Below are 22,227 nucleotides of genomic sequence, written 5' to 3'. Positions count from 1 at the left end.
CTCTATATAAGATTTTTTTTGTGGGTTGATGGCTCCTGCATCAACTCGACATAACAATGAGCCTCACACAGAGATAGAATTAATATTAATATTGCAATTAGCAGTAATAATGGTATTAGTTCCGTTCAGACAGCGAAGCACGAGCAGCTCGTTTTCTGTATGAGACTGTGCACCAAACCGGCTTATACACTACATATATCCACAATCTGTTCAGCAACTTGCGACAAATGTAAAGTGTCTCCTGATGTGTGAATCACATTCATCGTCCTTGTCGTGGTCTGCATTATTTAATGAGCTCTGTCTTAGGATATTTGCTTGTGCAGTTCATAGAGTTGGGAGATTTCCCGAGCCCAAAGACCCCACTTCTAGAGCCAAGCCAATAATAATGCTTTCCTTTTTATCTAGAGGGAATTATTAATTATTAAGGCGAATATGGGCAATTTTTGTTCGATTTTTTAAGTGAAAGAAATAACCAATGTCTTTAAATTGGATGAGGAAACACTTCCGGGGAGGGTTATCATCTTGTTCTTATTTACTCTTTGTTTGAAGTTAACCCTGGTCCTGTCCGCTTTTTCTTATCCACTTTCCCTGCACCTCTAAACTGTATCCCAGCGCGCTCACTCTCAGGTGGATCTATGGCAGACACCAGCAAAACCGAGAAGGTTCAGCTGAACGCCCCAGATCTAGAAGAGCTGCGTGGCGGTAAGCTCTGATATATAAGCGCAAAGTTGTGCATGCGTGTTCATGTGACTCGGCGCTAATGAAGGTGTTTGGTTGCAGTATTACAAGCAGGACTGGAAACCAACTTTGCTGAAGTTCAAGTGAGTGTTGTGGAGTGTCCGGATCTCACCAAAGAACCCTTCCAGTTTCCTGTCAAAGGTAGGAGCCTATCAAGAACACGAGTGTGATTAAAAACGAATGCATATGCATTTTGGTCAATTTAAAACACTTCATAAAACATGCATATGAGTGGGGATGAGCGTCATTTGCAGACTGCGTATCAGAAACACCGTGAAAGATTCTTAATTTCACCTGTACCCTGCAGGCTTGTGTGGAAGCCCTCGCATCACTGATGTTGGTGGTGTGCCATATCTGGTGCCTCTGGTCAGAAAGGAAAAGGTAGTTTTTAAAATAAAAGAATTGCATTGAGAAACTTTAGTGAAAGGTTTTGCTAAAGCATATTCAGCATCTTCTTCTACTGTCAGGAATACAACATGAACACTGTATCAAAGGAGCTGGAACTTCCAGGCGCTTTCATCCTCGGTGCAGCAGCTGCTCCCAATAGAATAGTTGGAATGAACGCAGAGGTGAATTGCTTTCCTTCTAATTCAAAGTGCTTCACTCAGCATATGACCTCAGTATAAACTAGCTGTCATTATAATCTTGAAAGGGCAGTTTGGTACGGCAGCAGTCAGTGGAATGAATGTTCTTGTCCACAGCTGATGCCTCTGGTTCTGACCGAGGCGGGGGGAAGGCCCGCAGTGAACAGCAGCTACTTCTCCTCCATCAATCCAGCTGATGACCAGTGTCTGCTAGAAAAATACAGCGACAAGTTCACAGACTGCAACTTTGGGCTGCTGGGAAATCTGTATGCTTGCGAAGGGAAACCTGGAAAGGTAATCAGTCATAGCCTTTTAAAAAATACACTCTCATCCTGATTTGGCTTTTGGAAAATAACGAACTAGTTATACTTAAACATAATTATCTGTAAGTTAATAACATTGCTGATGTTGTTTTGCGTGAACTTTAGCCCCATTTAATGAGAGAATAAACATTAACAAGAGTTGTGTGCCTAAACATGCTGAGTTGGTAGTCTTCACCCGTGTGCCTCTGCAGGTCATAGAGGTTCAGGCAAAGAGGAGAACAGGAAGTCACAGTCTGGTGACGGCCTTGCGGACGAGCCTTGAAGCTCATTACCCTGATAAAAGTCTGGCCCTGGGAGGCACCTTCATCATCCAGAAAGGGAAGGCTAAAATCCACATCATGGTAAATAGTGGACATGACACAGAGCATGTTACAGACTGCTGCTGGCACAGCCACGTGCTTTGATTTGTTTCCTTGCCTGTCAACAGCCAAGAGAGTTCTCAGTCTGCCCCCTCAACACCAACGATGACGTCAACAACTGGCTCAAGCACTTTGAGGTCAGCGCTCCACTCATCTGCCAGTCGGTGCTCGTATCCAGAGACCCTGTAAGTTAAAGCCAATAGACTCACACCTCAGCGTGATGCAGAAAAAGATCTGGTTATAGTTTTATTACCTGATTACAGTGTTTTTGTTCAGTAGGCTTCTTTGTAATGTCCACCTGGTTGCTTTGCAGGGCCTGGACCTGCGTGTGGAACACACCCACTGCTTCAGTCACCACGGAGAAGGTGGCCACTACTACATAGACACTACACCTGACAGTGTGGAGTATCTGGGCTACTTCATGCCTGCAGAGTTTGTCTACCGCATCGACAGGCCGAAGGAGACCCACGGAGTCGGACGAGATTGAAAAACTGCATAAAACATGTTGGCAGCACAGAATCGTCATTTCACACATTAAAAAGTCACTGCACATGAATCAAAAAAATAAAAGAATCCCAATGAAGTGATCTGAATTGTGTGGAAAAAAAAAGGTGGACAGTGATATCACAACGCTGACGTACTTTGGACCTTGGCCTACAATGCTTGCTGACTCTACTGCAATCAAAAGAAGTTGTGCAACGTGTTGCAGGCTAGACTGTTGCAGTAGGTAAAGCTTCTTAGAGAAAGCTAGCTTTTTAAAAACCTCCATGGCCAACCTGCCCACACCCTGGATTCACTTATTTGTATGATTAGGCCTCTTGTGGGTGTGTGCACAATGTGCTTGATTAATATCCACCTCACATCGCTTTCTTATACTTCCACTTGCTGAAACAGGGTAGAATAGCAGTGCTGGTGCTTAGAAAGACAAGTGGTGTAAGCGTATAACTGTGTACACCTAACCAGTGATATTGTTTTAAAGTAAATCAGATTTTAGTGTTTTAAATCCGTCTTGTGTCATTTCAAATAAATCTTTCCTCAGCAGAAAACTGTCACAGCAAAACCGATGGAAAGATGTGTTACTTGTAAAGAACTTTGTCATTTAATTAATAAACCAAGACAATGATTTTCTTCTGAGTGGCTTTTTTATGTGTGTTGTAAAATAACTATATATTCTGTTTGGTAAGGTTCAAATAACCTGTGGGAAAGGCTGAAATGATTTTCTGTTGGTACCAAGGGGTCAAAGTGTGCCAAGGAAATATCCCTGACACCATGACACCAGCCTCAACCACTGAGACAAATAAGGATAGATGCATGTTTTTATGTTGTCTACATGAAATTTTGACCCTACCATTCGAAAGTTGCATCACTAAACATTCATCACCAGGCCACGTTTTTCTAATCTTCTATCGCCCAGTTTTCATTAGCCGGTGCAAACTGTAGGTCCTCTTTGCTTTTTTTTAACAGACAAATGTGATACGTGGTGTGGTTGTCCACTGCTTTGTCCATCTGCTTCAAGGTTCAACACGTGTGTTCAAAAATACTCTTCTGCATACCTCGATTGTAACAAGACAGTTAAATCACCTTTCTTCCCTATTCTGATGTTCTGTTGGAACTTCAGCAACCATGTCTTCGTGTCTGAATGAATTACATCGCTACCGTCTGATTGGGTGATAGTAGAACTTTGAGGCTTTCTAAATGTTTCCCCCTAGTATTTGGGGAAACCTTTTGGAAGGAACGTTTAAGAAATTTTCCCTAAAGGCTGTTTAAAGGTTCTTGTACAGCTACATGTATAGCCAACAGGCATACAGGCTTTTAATATTATCTGTTTCACTGTGGGCATACCATGTTTCCAATATAATAATTCAATTATTTTAATTAATTTGTTTTTATTTTTGTTTTATTTTAAAAAATTGAATACTTCTATTAAAATGTAAAAAACAAATCACTTATCAAAGGTGACTCTTATAGCTTTAATATTCTTCACGTTCAAAGAGCGCCCTCTGCTGACCAACGCAGGCGGTACACCATTTCCCACAATGCTGCTGCCGCACCAGCCCGGAAGTGAGACGTTTATTGACAATATGGCTGCCGAACTTGGTTTCGGATTTGCAGAAATATTTTAATTGACAGCGGTAGCCGTAGCTGCGACAATAACCCGTTTCCAGCTCAGGAGTGTACGCGACAGTTGCATTTGAATGAAGACAACCGCGAATCCACGGGATGGTGTCAGTGAGCTGAGGAAACGTCCAGAGTGTGAATCCCGTCATGTCGTTTTTCAAGAGGAAAGGTGAGGAAAAAGCTCCCGCTGAAGGCTGCAACGTCGACGGTAGCTAGCGCCGCGGAGAGGGGTGCCCGATAATATGTGACTGATGAGGTTGTCGGTGCATAAATTAGCCGTGTAAACTGAGGCGTTTGAGGGAATGCGTTTCCTCCTTTGCCGCTGCTCCTTACTGCTTTTACATGATTAGCTTAGCGCTGGCCTCACTGCCCCCCCCACCCCCCTTCCTGATTTATCTAACTTCATGTTAGCCGGGTGGCATTAAATCCACCACAGAAACCTGCCACAAGTCTACATCAACGCCTTCCTGTATGCAGACATAATTCAGGGCTTCCAGAGCATCAAAGGAACACTGTTATCTGCTCCAAAGCAACGCTTGTGTCGAAATGTTCAGTAGCAGCTAGCTAGCTCTGTTGAGGTATTTTCATACATACTTAACAAGCAAGATATGTCAGAAATATTACCGGTGACAGGTTGTGTCTCAGTCAGAGCTGTTAATTATCAAAGGACACACGTTTCCTGTAACACATTTGGCTGTAGAGAACCTGGACTGGCTAATGCTAATTTTCAATCACTATTGAGTAGAACCTAGATGGGCTGGGCCTGCGTTTTTCTATATTTTTTTTGAACACAACGTGACAATGAATTTCAGTTCAAAGCCCCACAGTTTAACCTCTTTTGTGGTCATTGTGAAGGCTGGAGTCACACTGACAGGCGTCTTTTGTGTCTGATCTACATCTTTTTTTAAAGTGGGTGGGCAAAATGTCAGATTCGCCACCACCTACAAATGAGCCCTTCTCTGAAACCCTGTCAACCAAACTGAAAATTATAACATTAAGGGGGATAGAGTAGGTGTAGCAAATACATCTGGAAAAGAAAGAAAGGACTTTATTTTTCTGCTGCACCATCCTACAACAGGTGACAACAGGTTTGTCTGACACCTTTGATAGAAATCACACAATAAGAAAAAATATATAAAGGCCAGAGAGGCCATTAATAATGGAGTCAATAGATCCCCTGTCTTATTTCCTTGGGAAGCCACCATAATAACTTCACTGCTGAAACTAGCCTGCGGTTTGGTATCCCCTAAAGATTAGTGGTTTTTCCTGGTGGCAGTGACAGTGACTAAAACAGCTGACACAGCAGATCACCAAAATGAGGAAATATAGACTTCACTTATCCATACCCAGAATGCTGCTCAGGATTGACAGGAAGTGAATTTGTTCCCTGTTAGGAGGAAGAATTTCAATGCCAAAAAAAGGAGGAAGTGAAAGTTTTACTATTAAATTTGAATGCAATTTTACACTAAGTCCCAGGCACTGTGTTCATACATTATTGTAAGTTATCTTTGTAGTTATTAAAGGTTTATTATTTTATGTTACTAGTTTTTCTTAATAGTAGCATCCATTTCACCAACCTGTCATTGTCCTGTAATAACATTAACATTAACATTACGTAAAAGCATTACTTCACTGTAGTTATTTGCATCATTGTGTTTTAGTCCAGTTGTGTAAAAATGACTGAGGTCCAGGCTTTTTAAAAACCATGTCGCTTCTCTGTGGCAGACAGCCTGTCGGTCTCAGCCAACATTGACTCTTGGTTGATACACACACACACACACACACACACACACACACACACACACTCTCAGATATGGCTCCATCCCAAATGTCTCACATAAAGAGCATCTTCAGCTCCATTTGTTCAGGCCTCCCGGTCCATTTTGTCATGTCACTGCTTGAAATGGTCACTTGGCCCAACCAAACTGCTTCATCCGGAGATATGAGTGGAGGGTCACTCTGATGAATGGTTGCCACTATGTCTGCCAGCATGCACTCATTCCCCTGCAGGGTGCACACATCATTCTTTTTGGTTAATTTGACAGCTGCAGAGCTTTGGAATGGCTTCACATATCTGCTGTATTATATGCACTGTGTATTTTTCCGGGACAATCAGTAAATCTTGGTGACCTTCAGGTGTAAACTAGCATACAGTCATGTGAAGGAAAACCAGAACTGATAGACCAAGGTCACAAATTGTAGGACTCTAGTATAAAAGCCCTGACTGTCTGCACGCTGTAAAGCAGTGATTCTCAAACTGCGGTCATAGAGGCCGTGGATGACCATGGAATAATCTGAAGTTGAATGAGCATAATTCATGTGGGGAAAGTAAGCAAAAAGATTGCTGATGATGCTCTTTGGAGCTTTTTAAAAAAATAATTAATAATTGATTTAGAACTGTGGGGTCTGTCCTACAAACTCTTTATCTTTGGAAGTGGAGGATGCTGGGAAAAGTTTGCGAATGACTGTGGTATATAAAGAAGGATGGACATTGTTTTCACATTTTAGAACCCAGTTTCGAGGTTTAACCCACATCTGTCAGCAGCAGTGTTGCCAGGTGGAGGAAAGCATATGTAAGGGCTAATTAACTATTAACACAGACTAGCACCACACAGTGTGAAACGACATTGCCATGATAACGACTAACAATGTTGGGTTTTTTTTGCCTTTTCAGTAGTTTTCAGTTCTGCAGATATCATTAAGCAGCCTTTCTTAGAAGTCTGTATTAGAGTTCAACAAGTGTTACCGAATCGTTGTTGTGGGAAACACATCCCCACCACACGACATCAACCCCTCAGTGAAATCTCATGTATTGATTCTTCACCCTCCCCGTATTATGATTCAAAACACTGCTTGCTTCTCCATTTCCAACCACTGCTCTCATCTTTCTCCCCACAGCCAAAAGCAAAGAACCTGAGAAAGGGACAGACGCTAAAGTCAATAGAGGTGAGTTCCTCTTTACTCTTGTGAGGTTATGGAAGGTTTGGTAGTTGTTGAAATGACACAGCTGTGTTTGGTGGCAATATAAGCACAAATATCCAGTGGTGTTGTTTTTTTGTGTTTTTTGATGCGCTTGTGTACCCTCGCCCACTTTGAGCTGACTTGGAAAAAAGTGCATCTCTGATTGCTCCGCCAGCAACATTACAGGATGGTCTTGAAATGTATAACAGGATTACGTTTCCTCAAAGAAGGGCTCAGACTGTATTTAAAAGTTTGAAATGAATTCACAGATCCAAAGCAACAGCAGCAGTCGGGAAGCTTGAGCTTAATTAAACGTGAAAAGCAAATCATTTACTTTGGCTTCATCTACTTACACAAGCCACTTAAATTTTGTAATTACATTTCTAGAAATTATTATAACCTCTAGATGGCAAGTAGAGACAAACATGTGATGTGAATGCAAATAAATGGTTGCATTTATTATGTAATTGTAAGTCTTTTTCCTTCCTCTGGCTTTCCCTTATTCTTGAGGTATGGCTGTGGAAGAACTGTTCTTATGTGGTGTTAAAAAGGTCTTAAATGATCACAGCTGAAAGATTCATAACTCTTTCCTTTGGTTTTCTCTAAGTATCTTTAATCAGTGCTGGTTAAACTGTCTCGCGGACAGAAGCTGTAGCCTCTAGCTGCTAACAAAGCTCACAGCGCACAGTGAAACAAACACTGAGCAGTCTGTCTTCTCAAGCATCTGCCACAGCCTGAGGCTTTGTGTACACTATGAGCTTTTCCAGAAACTCTCACTAAAAGGACCCTTTCTTACAAATCACACTGTTGTCACACATTCAGGCCACTCAGAACATCAATGCTATTATATTCTTTTTCTTCTTTTAACTAAATTCTGTTTTCTCTCTTTCATCTTGTGCTCATAGCTCCAACCAGCCCTCAATCTCCAGGACTGAGGAACCACCATGCCATCCAGGAAGCTGCTGGGCCGAGCCACGTGGCCATCAGCGCCATCTCGGCCAACATGGACTCCTTTGCCCGCGGTCGCACCGCCATCCTCAAGAAGCAGCCGAGCCACATGGAAGCGGCGCACTTTGGAGATCTCGGTACAGAAGCTGCACTCATGAGCTTTTGCGTCGTTTTCAATGATTGCAGAAAAACACCCAGAATAATATTTAGCTATAAAACGTTGTAGATTCAGAATCACAGAGACAGAATTTATTTTGGGTTTCTTTGAGTTTGATCCAGATGCAGGTTTGTTGTCCCTCTTTGGTTACAGTTATTAATATGTGTGTATATATAAGGATTCATTTATTTAGTCTGTGACCTTTGAGACAGTTTGAGTTATAACATGCTGCACACTTTGAAGGACCTCTCTGCTGTTCTGTACTTATTTGAATACAATTTGGTTAAACCAAAATGAGTTTTCCTCAGAAATGAATGCAAAAGGAAACAAGCATTAAGACTGACTTTGTTAACTTGCTCAGAAATTGTTTCCTTATCCCGGAGTTCAAAGTGAAGTTTCCTGGTTATATCGAGTTTCATACATAAAGAAACTTTTCTTAGTCATATATTACAAATAAAAGCAGACACGATCTCTAATTTAGGTGCTGAAACTGGAGATATGAAGCCTTTCTTTGAAAAGTAATTATACATTATTAAAGATAATTAATGTGTTGTTATTTGATAGATTAATTAACTGGTTCACAAAGGGTTCACATTGGATGTACTGAAACCAATACAGAAAAGCTCTGATAATCAAGAAAAACACTGCATAGAAAATAAATAGTTTTTTAATAGGCTGTCAAAATTCAAAGGTAATTACAGCTGTCACTAAGGTTGGACCGTAAGCTCCTGTTTCTGGTGTTACAGCGATAGTACGCCTCTTGCGTCACTACAAGAGCAGAAACATCCTATTGTCTTATGCAAGTGGCAGTATTCCCTCATTAATCCTGTGAGCCACTCACTGGGCTACATGTATCAGGCATCGCGAGCACCCAAACATTCCTGTCAGGGTAAGGTTGGCCTTATCTTCTCAGGCAGTGACGCGGGGACGAAAAATACTCTATAATTAGATTCTGTGTACGCTCCCCGGATGTCATGATATGGAGCGGTGAGCATTCACTGTAGTGACAGGAACTGTACGAGCAGGTGGGGCGTGCCGGACGGAGGTGGAGGAACCTGTGCTGCAGCTTAGACGACAAAGTCTCAAAGAGACTTGCTGGGCAGTGGTGATTTCTGGTCTGTGGTTTCAACAGACTGGAGAAGAAAAGGAAGGAAGCATTAATGAGGGTGCGTCTAGGAGGCAGAGAGGCGTAGTTTCACGGTTGGATTGAGGGTTTGTGGCTTCTGAAGGCAGGAGCCATGAGGTTTTTTTTGTTTTGTTTTCTTTGCTAGTGTTTAAAATATAAAACAGGTACCACTATGACCGAAATTCAAAGTCATTCTAACAGACATTGAATTACTGTGAAAAGGTTGCAAATGAAACAGGAGCCTTTGATTATCCCGGCGTAGATGCCGAACTAGTTGCTGTGATTTCTAACAGCTTTCAGTGTTAAGGTGGCCGTGACTGTGTGATCTTTAAGAATCTAAAGAGGCTGACGAAAAGCACCGCACACTGCGTGACACATCTTGAAGCACCATCTTGTTTTCAAAGAGCAAACTTAACACTGCCAAACTTCAGCCCACGCTTCAGACTAACTACAGCTGATGTGATGTGATTCAAAATCACGCAAGACAGTCGGGTGTCTAGTCAGGATGGATAATAGAGCACTCAGTTTGCTTAAACACAGTCTCCCTTTGAAGCATTATTTAGCCAGATTACATCGACAGTCACTTCAGTTGCACATTAATGCAAATAACTAATCAGTTAGTCACATGGGGTGCATTTAGGCATATAGACAGCTGGCTGAAGTTCAAACTGAGCACCACAATGGGAAAGAAAGTTGAATTGAAGACTTTGAACGTGGCTTGTGATTTTTGGCAGGCTGATGTAAAGATTTTTAGAAACTGCTGATCTGCTGGGATTTTTCCAAACAACCATCTCAAGGGTCAAAAAAAGAGTTGATATCCAGAGAGCAGCAGTTCTCTGGGTAAAATGCCTTGTTTATGTCAGAGGACAGTGGAGAATGGCCTGACTGCTTTGAGATGACAGTAACTCAAATAACCACTTGTTACAACTGAGGTATGCAGAAGAGCGTCTCTGAGCAGATAAGCTAGAGTAGCTGAAGATCACGCTGGGTGCTACTTTTATCAGCTAAGAACAGGAAACTGAGGCTACGATTCACAGAAGCTCACCAAAGTTGGACAAAGGAAGATTGGAAAAACATAGCCTGGCCTGATTAGTCTTGGTTTCTGCTGAAGCATTCAGTTGGTAGGGTCACAGTATGGTGTAAACAGCATTAAAGCGTGGATCTATCCTTTTATCAATGGGGCCAGCTGGTGGTAGTGTAATTGTGTGGGAGATATTTGTTTCATGGTGCACTTTGGAGGACCTTTGGTGGAATGGAAAATTCACATCAAGGATGTGTAGTTGGCAGCATCTGTGTGATTCTATCATGTTGATATGGACCAAAATCTCTGAGTAATGTTTCCAGAATACCTGTAGACTCGGATTGGAGTTTGGAGCATGGTGGGGATTGTACAGTCAAAGGTTGCTGTGGATGCCCCTGTAGTTGCTGACCACTTAATCCACGCATGACTGAAAGTATGGACAGGACACACAGATGTGTGCCTGTGACGCACGGTTGTGAAAATTTTGTCTGTGTTAAATCATCTGTTGCATAGTCTAAGATAGGGATGTGCGATATGACCAAAATCTCATATCCCGATATAAGAATTCTATCGTCCGATAACGATATAAATCACAAAAATGTAACATTTTTTGTAAATTCTGTGAATCTCGGGCAGCTCGACTTGCGGGAAGTGTTTCCAGCTGCGCGTCATGTAGCTGGAGTCGAGTGTTTTAACAGATGCATGAAACGATACATTTTTAGACATAAGTTGTAACTGCTGCCGTTTTCTTTGTGAGTATTTATTACACGGCGTGCTGCGGGGAAAAGCCTGTTCTAACGTTTGAGTCTAAGGTTCATTTTTTAGCACCTGCCGGCTCTTTTTTACTTCTCATCTGTAAATAATCTGCTCTTTCACGTGATTCAGTTTATTTTGAAAAGTCTCAACAGGATCTTGAGCTTTATTGTGAAAGGCTTATGTGGAACATAAACAAGCGGACACGCGGCAGTGTTACCGTCATTGTTGCTAACCACAATGCATAAAGACAGGTGCTTGTCCATCCATAGTGTGGTTATATAAAATATAAGAGAAAGAGAGAGCTTTAAGAAATTAATATAGCCACTACAGTGACCATCAAAATGAAAAAATATTGCCGTAAACAGTTTATTTTGCGACACCACGAAACAAACGATAGTGTAAAATGAAACGATAGACGTTTTTATATCGTCATCCGATATATATCGTTATATAGAACAGCCCTAGTCTAAGACCAACTCCAGACAGAGAATGAGCTGGAAATTCACAAACCTTCAAAACAAATATCCAGGAGTTAGAATTCCCATCACGGCACCCTTCAGCCAGGACCAAATGTTCAGAGAGAGCTGAACACAGAAAATCCTCTTTTTATCTTTCATTTCATGTTGCAGCTCCCATCAATATAGTGTGCACGTTACCTTTGAAGGTTGATGCTGTAAATAAGAATGTAGCCCACAGTCTGTTATTAAACTTGAGCACTTGAATAAGTAATGTGTGTTCAAAGACAGTGTAAATCTCATTGTCATTTAAACTGAAGTGTTTAACAATGGATGGAATTTCTGCTGTTGTGAGTCTTTAAAAGCAGGGATTAAAGTATATGCTGTGTAAATAGCATGAAGTAAATATCAGTGATTAAGATTTAATTTGTAATATAAAGATGACGTAAGTTTTATCATTAATGAATGCACCCAAGTTGCCTGTTAATAAATGTGTTGTTGCTAAAATTTTACAGTTGAATCAATGAATTATGCTCTGATGTTCCAGGTCACTCCAGTGTGAACTATCAGCCCCAGGAAACGCGTTCTCGCATGTCCAAGACGGTTGAGCAGGCCCTTCAGGACAATGTCGCGATACCGCACTTCATGCATTTCATGGAACTACGAGGTGCAGACCACCTGGTTCGGTTCTGGCTGGAGGCTGAGAGGTTCCGCTCCACCAGCTGGTCACGTGTTAGAGCGCATAGTCTAAACTCTGTCAAACACAGCTCCTTGGCCGAGCCGGTCCCTGCGTCTCCAGACGGCTCAGAGCTCTCAGAACTCACCCAGAAAACGCCCAATGTTCTTGCACGGCACAGTAACAGCGAAGGCTCTACAGTTCAGACTCAGCAGCGGGACTCATCCAGCACAGAAGCAGGAGCGAGACCCAGTACGCCTCAAACAGCAACACCCAGCAGGCAGACACCCTCCAGGTCGGGGACCCCCCTTAAGGTGCAGTCAAACAGCACCCTGCGCGACCTCTCTGACACACTCATGAAAAGTGAGTCGCCTTTAAACACCTCATCTTTACATTTGTTGTCTTGTTTACAGTTTTTTAACTTTCTTTGTGGATTCTATATTTTGACAGGGGAAATTATTTATTATTTTGATGGCCAACCAATCACTTTTCAGTATACTGAGAAATCTTCGTAAATGGCAGCTTTCCTATTTGTCTAAGATTGAAGACCTTAATGTAGATTTGTCAGATCTGTCCAGTACATTTCCTGATGCTGCCCCTCCCTGAGCCTGGTTCTGCTGAAGGTTTCTTCCTGTTAAAGGGAGATTTTTCCTTCCCACTGTCACCAAGTCCTTGCTCAGAGGAGGTCATTTAATTGATGGGATTTTCTTTGTATTATTGCAGAATCTTTACTTTGCAATGTAAAGGGCCTTAAAGCAACTGCTGTTGGGATTTGACACTATATAAATAAAACTGAATTGTATCCTTTGATGCTGTGGCAAAATTGGTACATCAGTAAACTGAAAATGCTACAGTGACCTGTAATGGAAGTGGACACCGGACTGTGTCAGGAGAATGGGGTTGGCACATTGTGCAAACTTGTCCTTTCTCACATGTAGCTTATGGCAGGAGAAACTTCAGAGACATTCTCAGTTCTGTGAATACTCACTTTGGTTTAGGCTAGGGTGCTGCACACAGGACATCCACTCACTTTCCATGATGTCAACAAACCGTTATCTGCTCTGATCTCACACGCACCGTCTCAGACATCACACAGACTTTGTAGAAGGAGCTGAGAGCTTTAAGACTGGTTACTGTCCTTGTGTGTTCTTGCATGCAGTTCTTTGATTAATGTCAAAGATAGTACAGGGCTACAGTGGATGAAAATGGCTTTACATTAGAGCAGCGGTCCCCAACCCGGTACCGGTCCGTGAGTCGTTTGGTACCGGGCCGCGAGAGTTGAGGCTCAGGTGTGAAATGTATAGTTTTCAGGGTTTTTATCGGTTTTCAGCGTTATTTTGTTATCGTTTTTATCGTTTACTCGGTTTTCCTGGGTCTTTTCAGGTGTGTTATGAATAAATTTTCTTTTTTTCGGTACCGGTACTAGTTTTATTTTGTTGTATTTATCTGCGACACCTTAAAGGCCGGTCCACGAAAATATTGTCGGGCATAAACCGGTCCGTGGCGCAAAAAAGTTTGGGGACCGCTGCATTAGAGCACTGATTTCCAAGGTGTTGGCTGGGACCCCCTAGTGGGTCTTGAAGTTATTGCAGGTGGGCCATCATAGATACTTTACAATTGAAAACTCATCTGATTTTAAATTTGTATTTTAGTTTAGAATTAGCATAAATAATTGGGTTACTTTATTTAAAACTAATAAGTTTTGAAATTAACACAATTTCACAAAGAAGAAAACATGTTATCTTGGTATTGTGTTTTCACATTTTCAGTCTGGCTTAAGTTTGTAAATGGTGCCATTAGGCATTTTTCTGAAGAGCTTAGGATGAAACAGCAGGTCTGTGTGAGGTCACATTGGTCACCACATTAAAGGTTTGAGTGGCATTCTTAAGCATGTCATCTCTTTCCGTCCTCTTCGTCCGCACTGGTTTAATGACATTGTGTGAGCATGATTAGTGCCCTCAGCTGTTTATTTTCATGACCCTTCTTGTGAAAATTTCATAAAAGCAGTGGGTGGAATTGTACACTTGGTTTTTACCATGACGGAACGAGTCCAGCAGCCTGAAACAATTTCACTGTGCGCACAGGCAAAGACATGTGGGCATTAGATTGATGCATTAATTGGTAATTCAGACTGACCACCTGGAGGAAGAGCTTTACTTGAGCATCAGTTGAGAGATAATTTGTGTGTTTTGCAGGTATAGAAAAAGATGCTGTTACTATCTTCACCAAGTACATCTCTCCAGATGCTGTGAGGCCCATCCCCATCACAGAACAGATCAGAAATGACATAGTTGGTAAGACCACAGATGTTGTCTCACTGTTTTTAATACAGCACATTATGGTCCATCTGTTCAAAAAGTGCATGTGTGTTTGTGTGTGCATGTGCGCGCAAGTGTCCTCACAAACAGCTTCTTCCTCTGGGCCATTCGGACTGTATGTTCTGTCCACTATGCCCCCACACCCCACCCCTGCCCATCCACTTCACTAATCTGAGCCATGGTCTGAGTAACCCCCATCACTCAGGCTACTCACATACAGACTCGACTCAGACCAAGTCTTTTCTTTGCACTACTTCCAAGCACTTTGCAACTTGTTCTCCAGTGTGTGCCTTTCTCTTGATTTGTATCGGTCTCTCTTTATGGTACATATTTCTCGTATTTGCTATTTATTCATGCTGTCTACCATTTACTCCTGCACAGTTGGTGTGGAGCATCCACAATTTCGTTGTACATGTACGATGACAATAAAGGGTTATTCTATTCTGCAGTAAGTCTTCTATTTTAAATGTGACCCTGGTGTGTGAAAATATCTGCTCTCTTCTGTTTTGTGTAGCTAAGATTTGTGGAGAAGATGGCATGGTGGACCCAAACTGCTTTGTCATTGCACAGTCGGTAGCCTTCGCTATCTTGGAGCAACAGTGAGTTTCTGTCCATTCATTTCCAAGAGCAGTTAATATTCGCAGCACGTTTTGACGTTAAGATTAAAGCCCGTCCCGTGCCCTGTGTCGTTTCGCCATCCTGTCTTCCACATTGCTGCACTATTCACCTCCCACCTGCTTTCTGATTTCCAGGCACTTTAGCGAATTCCTGCGGAGCCATCATTTCTGTAAATACCAGATTGAAGTGTTGACTAGTGGCTCTGTGTTCTTGGCTGACATCTTGTTCTGTGAGTCAGCTCTTTTCTACTTCTCTGAGGTGAGTGGTGCTACTGGTTCCTCAAACATGATTTATTTGTACCTGATCATTACACATTTTCACACTGTTTCAGTTAGAAGAATGACAGTTTTCTAGCTATAACACACACAGTCTGTGCCTCCTCTTGGCTCTGTACACCTTTCCATACAGACAGGAAACTAAACTGAAGACAATAAACATAAGAAACCCGTAGATGCTCCTGTTACAGTGTCACTGATATGATACAAAACTCCATCCACAAAGAAAGAGTAAACATTTAACAAAAGATGTCCTGTCAGCATATACACAGTGAGGTTCACTAGAATTTTCTCTCTTCTTTGTTTTCCTTCTCATAGTTCATGGAAAAGGAAGAAGCAATGAATGTACTGCAGTTCTGGTTGGCGGCAGACAACTTCCAGAACCAGCTAGCAGCTAAAAAGGGCCAATATGATGGCCAGGAGGCTCAAAATGATGCCATGATTCTCTACGACAAGTAGGTCCTCTGTCTGTGGTTGTAAGATGTTATTGTGTCTGATTTAACCAGTTACTTTTTCTAAAAGTGTGGAAGTTGCTGTCATGTTGAGGTCATTCTTTCTTTTGAGTTTGAGAATATATTTGTAGTAGGAAAGTAATCTAAGACTCTTTCAGTGTTTTCTTTTGTTAAAAGGTTGCTCCTCTTTGTTTCCTTCGTCATTCATTTTCAGTCCAGATTCCACTTAAATCTATCAAGTTATCATCAAATATGAGTTTTAAGAGTAGTGTGCGCTCAGTAACGGTGTTTCATTGAAGACCTTCATTCCTGGTGTGATTAAATCGGTGTGTTTTTATCTTTGGGTACATTATTTGGTGATCAGTGACAGTGAATCAGCAGCAGTGTGTCTGCACATGGTCAGGTTGAAGGAGGGTTCAGCTGTACTTGTGTCTTTGACTGACTAGTGTGGAGTACACTCTGCCTGCTAGCCTTGTAAGCCTAAAATGATAAAACTAGTATTTGAAGCTTATTAAATTATTTCTGTTTTGTTATTTTAAAGTGAAGTCTTTGGACCATTTTCCATTTACACATGAGAGAGGAAGCTTTACATCTAGTGGAGCTGCTGCTGACAGTAGGTGGGGCAAGTTGTGGGAGCATGCAAATGCCATTACAAATCAAATTTTAGTAGTCAAACAAACATTTAACTTATTTCAAGACCAAACATATTCACATTTTCCAATTTGGGTATGTTTGTACTGAGACCCTGAGCATTAAAATTGAAAGTTGACAGAAAAGTTTGCTGATGGTAGTTAAACTGTGATATGCAAACGGAAGCAATTTCTCCACGCAATGTTTCAGACACGGTTGATGTCACGTTAGTTTGGAACTGACTCAATGTAAAAGTTCAGTAAACGAGAATGTTATATAGGCTAGCAACTAATCTTTTCCACTTGTTGCCAAAAAAAGGCCACCGTGATGACAAACAGCAATTTGATTTCGATATTTCGCCAATGGGATCAGCTGTATTGTCCAATTGAGCAACTTGCTAGCACACACATTCTCTTGGACATGTAGTGGTTTCAGAGTTCACCAGTGGCGTATTTTATTTAGCAGAACAAAATCTCGGAAGCTCATATTTATCTTTGACCTAATTTCAGGCATCTTCACAAAAACAAACCACATATAAATAAGATAAGATAGAACTTTATTAATCCCTCGGGTGGGTTCCTCTGGGAAATTCGGTAAATAGTCCTAAATTCAAAAATCCTAACACATTTCCAGGTATTACGATTCGTTCCTGCACCACGGTTCTCATAAAACTAACACAGGCAGTTGTCAGACAACCTAACATATTGACCTAAGATTACAGACCTAAGCTTTGGTTTAACTGGAATTGTGGGGCATAAGGAAGAGGCTGACATCATCTGCTGAAATACGAAAAAATTAATTATTGAAGATCTTTGTCTTTCTTAGACTTTATGTACTGCACTCTACTTGGCATTTATGAAGATTAGTCTGTCGGCCATGAAGAATTGAGATGTTTTAATGTGTTGGTTGATATTCAGTGGAGGCTTTCCACCAGGCTCACAGTAAGTTAAACTGTGCAGATAGTTTGTTTCTCTTTGTTAAGGATAAGAAGGTAAAAGGTCAGTAATTCATCTATAGTGAGATGACAGTAGTGGAATCTTGCACTTTCCTCCTCTTAGCTTCAACTTTGTTACATTTGCTGGGAGCTATTTTGCTTGAATTGTAATTATTTTTCTTCATAAATGTCACCTTTTTGCACACTAAATAGTTTACAGCGTCACGCTAAATCATCTGCGCTTTATAAGTAAAGTAAGTATGAGTAAGATTTAAAAGTCTTGAGGTTTTGTCTGAATTGTTCAGTTTTGATTAATATCTTAAAAAAATGGCGCCCTTTTCTGAAGCTCTTTGCATATTCTTCTATTATCCCTTCAGGTATTTCTCACTCCAGGCTACCAACCCTCTGGGCTTCGGTGACTCTGTGCGGATGGAGATAGAGTCAAATATCTGCAGAGAGGGAGGGCCACTCCCTGACTGTTTCACCACTCCACTCAGACAGGCTTGGACAACCATGGAGAAGGTCAGATCATCTGATAGAAAAACACGCCAAGGTCTCAGTGTTTAATAGAGGTTTTCTCCTCAGGATAAAGGGATGATGAAAATGAAACACTAGAAGAGAAGCATGTGAAGGCCTTATTTAATTAGGTTTGTGAATTCAATAGGATCCTCCATAAAGGTTTTTTTGTTGCAAGTCACTGACAAATCGTCCCATTACACCACTGATAAATGCTTCTGGTTTTGGTTAATGAAAGGAAAGCTGAAAACTGTTGTTAGAACATAAAGGTCAGAAGGGAATCTCTGTAACTTGTGCCCAGAAATATATCAGAAAGCTCATTAATTTCTCCCAGAGTTCACCCTGCTTTGCATTCGTTCAGGTCTACATGCCAGGTTTCCTGTCCAGCAACCTTTACTACAAATACCTGAGTGACCTCATCAATTCAGTGCGGGCCGATGAGTTTGTGAATGTCAGCACTCCAGGTCAGGGCGGACCGATGGACAACGACCGCTCAAGTTCAAATGTCAGCGAGAGCTCTCACACTCAGGTGACCCACACCTTCAGCCCCTGCAGGAATGTCTGCTGACATTTAGACCTGTCCCGCCTCATTACACGGATAATAAAGATATTTTTGTTAATGTCAAATGTTCATGACCATTCATGTCATTTAGTTGTCTTACACAACAAAACAATGTAGGGATGGAGATATAACGATGCCAAATGACATTTTATATAAGTGCTATCTGTAATGCTGCTAAAATGCTGTTCATGGTCTGTTCACTGCAGCAAAGTGCCAGAAAGGCAGCAATCAAAATCCTCAAAAACTTTGACGAGGCGATAACGGTGGACGTTGCCAGCCTGGACCCTGAGACCTTGTACCAGCGGCCATACGCTGGGTGAGTGTTTGTGCCTCTATCCAGTGACAGAAAATGTTAATCTTTTCAAAGATTAACTGTTGCTTGATTCATGGTTTTGTGTTTCCTTGCTGTTACCTTCGCTTTTCTCTCCTTTTATGTTCCTTTGATTGCTGTTTGGATTTAGTGCTTGTACGTGTTTTGTTGTTATTGACTCCGTCGTAGGGTTTTATGAGCATGCTTTGAAAAATCATGCGCTGAAATAAATCAAGAGAATGATCTTATTGAAAGACAGAAGTTTAGTCTGGGAGATTTTCTTTTATCCCCTTGCTGAAATTACAGTTGTTGAAGGGATACGCATACCCTCACACCAGTGCTGGGATGGTGTGTGTTTGTGTGTGGATGTGCCTGAGGCTCAGTTTTGTCCTGTTTGTCTTCTCAGAAGGATGACATTTGGGAAAGTGAATGAGCTGGGCCAGTTTATCAGGGAGGCAGAGCCAGAGCCGGATGTGAAGAAATCCAAAGGTATGATATGGTCACACTTCTCTCACCCTACACTCTGTCATATTTTTATCTGCTTTCTCCTTGCCATGAAAGTCATGAATATAAATCTCATCTTCTTCCTGTAGCTCATAGTGCTCTGAAATATTTAGCAACTTTTCCCTTATTATAGATTATAAAAAAACAAAACAAAAACAGCTTCACTACTTTCCGGGTCCAGCGAGATAAAAATCTTAGCTTATTAGAGTGTCGTCTATAGGACTAGAACAGGGTATGACAAACTGACTTCTTACTGATTAAATATTATTCATGTGTTAATGAAGGAACTGGAGATGAATTACTTAATGACTTAACTTTGATAATCGTTCTAAAATGCTAAGATTAGCCTTCAGTTTTTAGCCATGTTAATGATTTCTGCTTAGCAATGAAGTCATCTTGTCTTCTCACTCCTCTCACTTAGGTTCCATATTTTCTCAAGCCATGAAGAAATGGGTCCAAGGCACCTCGGATGAGGTGAGATTGCACTATGCTGAGTTATCATAAATGATTAAATAGCTCGAAGCCCATAGCAGTGCTCTCTCAGTGGTGTGTATAAAACGTCACATTATACCAGTCCATTAAAGAATATAAATAGAATGCATTGTGTGCACTGTGACCAAAGGCCCAGGAGGAGATGGCGTGGCAGATTGCCAAGATGATTGTCAACGACGTTGTCCACCAGTCAAACCACGACAGCCCCGGCAAGGCCACCAAGGTATGCAACCACACTCAGCAGTCTCATTCCTGCGTGCATGTGGGATAACTGCAGGATCTCTTAAGTGTCTTTTTCTGTCTGTCTGCAGTTATGACCCACTGAGGAGCCAAAGGACTGTCACTCCCTGCAGATTCTGGCCAAGCCAGTGATAAACAGTACACAGAGTTCACACTGCAATGAACTGCATTACTCTGAGAAAGAACAAGGCGTTTTATCACTTCTCCAACCACCAGGTGTGTGTGTTCGTGTAGCTGAGAGCTTGGATGAGTGATTCTTCACACTTGAGCTAATAGAAAACTTGAAGTACATCATTGTTCCACTCTTCCTACTCCATAACACTATAAAGGTACACGTGTTGAGAGTAAAGCAAAGTGCATCAGACTGGAGGAAGGAAACTTTTGGCATGATACCAGGAGAAGCTGCAGCATGTCAGTCAACACTCTCACTTTTGTCTTATCTCGGACCTGCGGAGGATGCAACAATAGCAACGTTTTGTTCACTACTTGATGACACACCTCCCCACGCTTTTTATAACCATTCCTTGTTTTTACATGAACTGTTGTCTTTTGGTCATCCGCTTAAAGGGTTGTTGGTTTGGAACGTTGTACAGTTTTTGCATACGCTTCCATGAGGCTGCCCAGAGAGGCATTGCCAGCTGTTTACTGGTGTTAGCTGACGTAGCTTTACTTGTTTGGTACTGTACAACATCTGGAAATGTTACAGTGAAGAAGAGTGGATTCAGTTCTTGGACTTGTGGACCTTCTGTATAAATATCCTGGCACCTTTACAGAGCATAGAAGAAAATACTCCCAGTTGTGTTGGAAAACTCCAAAACTCCTCGTCCTAAATGTTCTATGTATAAATATCTATTTAGATTTCTGGTTTACCCCAAATATTAATGTTAATTTTTTATGGTGATTGCTGATTTTTTTTGTTTTTTGGCTGTTTTCTCTTTTTTTTTTTTTTTTTTTTAAATATGTCACTGAAACAGACTTCGGTGATGAGCGGACTGTTTAACTGGAAGGTGAAATAAATGATTTTTTTAAAAAGTTTTTTTGAGCCTTACCAAGATGTGGATAAGAACCAGAACAGACTCTTGGTACTATGTACCACTAATGACATCTATGTGTACTTAATCTATAATATATTTAAATTGTGTTTGATTTAAATACATATATTATGAAACTTTGTCTGCCTGTCAATTATTTTTTCTTCCGCTGACATAGTTTTACTACATTAATGTTAAAATGTGGGAAAAGATAGGCAATCCTTGTGCCAACACCCATAGGGTGGACAGTTATCACCTCTGACCAGGTGGGGGCAATGTTGAATATGCTGTTATGTTTAGGGTAAAACTAGAAACGAGGTGATGTATTTTTTTCTTCCTCTTTTAGGAGGCATTCTGATTTTTATTATAACATGTCCAGGAAAATGCAACAATTAAAAACTATAAACTACAGCTGAAGGGGCTCAAAAATGGCCTGTTAGTGCAGCATTTCATATCTTTAATTCATTTTAATAGTGGATCTTATTGGTGGTTAATCACATAGAGTTAAGTCGAAGATAAAAATCAGCGTGAAACAGGCTCTCATGTTGTCTGGGGAAATAAACTTTACAGATGCTTCCTGGCCAGTCCACGGCACGGTCTGCAGGCGGTTTAAGAAGATCTTGTGGAATGAAAACTTGCACGTGCAGAGGCAACGCCCACCTCAAATACACAAAACCCCCTCCCCTCCTCAGCTCTGACCGGTAGGGGGGTTGTTATGGTAACTGAGGGACAGAGTCCTGTTACCTTGCGTCAAGAAGTAACTACAATGATCACCTTTAGACTATATGAATGCTCAGGGTCAGTTTGTTTGACGGTAAATAAAATGTGCCTGCGACCGAAAATATTTCATAATATTATTCACTGTTTTATTATAATTTTGTGTGGTGCACAGAAAATAAAGTACAAGGCGCATTTTATTCAGCTACCTGCAGACAGACGGATTTTAGGCAAGTTAAGGAGACAAAAGCATCGGAAATGAAGCGCTCTCCCTTCAAAATAAAATCAGTATTAAGCTATCAGTCTGAAACTTGGCATCATTTGGCGTCCTGTTCCTAAAATTAGCACAAGGACATGTACATTTTATACCTATTTAGGTCGTGCTATTTTCTGTCAAAATTCATCA

General features: G+C 41.3%; 2 protein-coding genes across 2 annotated transcripts; both read left to right on the top strand.

Annotated features, from left to right (window-relative positions):
• Nucleotides 1–533: 533 nt before the first annotated feature.
• Nucleotides 534–3,132, top strand: bkgd (beta-keto-L-gulonate decarboxylase). Its single transcript, XM_084941884.1, has 8 exons — nucleotides 534–702; nucleotides 781–879; nucleotides 1,046–1,119; nucleotides 1,206–1,307; nucleotides 1,440–1,616; nucleotides 1,837–1,986; nucleotides 2,073–2,189; nucleotides 2,318–3,132. Exons 1-8 carry the CDS (start codon nucleotides 636–638, stop codon nucleotides 2,489–2,491), a joined length of 960 nt encoding a protein of 319 aa, XP_084798010.1. The 5' UTR covers nucleotides 534–635; the 3' UTR covers nucleotides 2,492–3,132.
• Nucleotides 3,133–4,049: 917 nt separating this feature from the next.
• akap10 (A kinase (PRKA) anchor protein 10) lies at nucleotides 4,050–21,245 on the top strand. The gene is made up of 15 exons (XM_084941882.1): nucleotides 4,050–4,291; nucleotides 7,021–7,068; nucleotides 7,989–8,168; nucleotides 12,094–12,585; nucleotides 14,418–14,516; nucleotides 15,055–15,139; nucleotides 15,293–15,416; nucleotides 15,752–15,888; nucleotides 17,827–17,971; nucleotides 18,327–18,494; nucleotides 18,734–18,843; nucleotides 19,244–19,326; nucleotides 19,763–19,815; nucleotides 19,964–20,056; nucleotides 20,145–21,245. The coding sequence occupies exons 1-15, from the start codon at nucleotides 4,270–4,272 to the stop codon at nucleotides 20,148–20,150; spliced, it is 1,845 nt and encodes a 614-aa protein (XP_084798008.1). The 5' UTR covers nucleotides 4,050–4,269; the 3' UTR covers nucleotides 20,151–21,245.
• Nucleotides 21,246–22,227: the final 982 nt, after the last annotated feature.

This window comes from Perissodus microlepis, chromosome 10 (assembly GCF_051167445.1).
Source record: "Perissodus microlepis isolate ML-2025 ecotype Zambia chromosome 10, ASM5116744v1, whole genome shotgun sequence".
In the NCBI taxonomy this organism is placed as follows: Eukaryota; Metazoa; Chordata; class Actinopteri; order Cichliformes; family Cichlidae; genus Perissodus; species Perissodus microlepis.
This window is presented reverse-complemented; position numbering and strand designations above follow the sequence as displayed.

Bases quoted from the DNA above. Each gene is read 5' to 3' on its own strand.
- bkgd (XM_084941884.1), top strand. From the start codon at position 636: ATGGCAGACACCAGCAAAACCGAGAAGGTTCAGCTGAACGCCCCAGAT. The intron at 703-780 runs GTAAGCTCTGAT...GTTTGGTTGCAG, and splicing joins TCTAGAAGAGCTGCGTGGCG to TATTACAAGCAGGACTGGAA. The intron at 1,308-1,439 runs GTGAATTGCTTT...TCTTGTCCACAG, and splicing joins TAGTTGGAATGAACGCAGAG to CTGATGCCTCTGGTTCTGAC.
- akap10 (XM_084941882.1), top strand. From the start codon at position 4,270: ATGTCGTTTTTCAAGAGGAAAG. The intron at 15,140-15,292 runs GTGAGTTTCTGT...TCTGATTTCCAG, and splicing joins TTCGCTATCTTGGAGCAACA to GCACTTTAGCGAATTCCTGC. The intron at 18,844-19,243 runs GTGAGTGTTTGT...TTGTCTTCTCAG, and splicing joins TACCAGCGGCCATACGCTGG to AAGGATGACATTTGGGAAAG.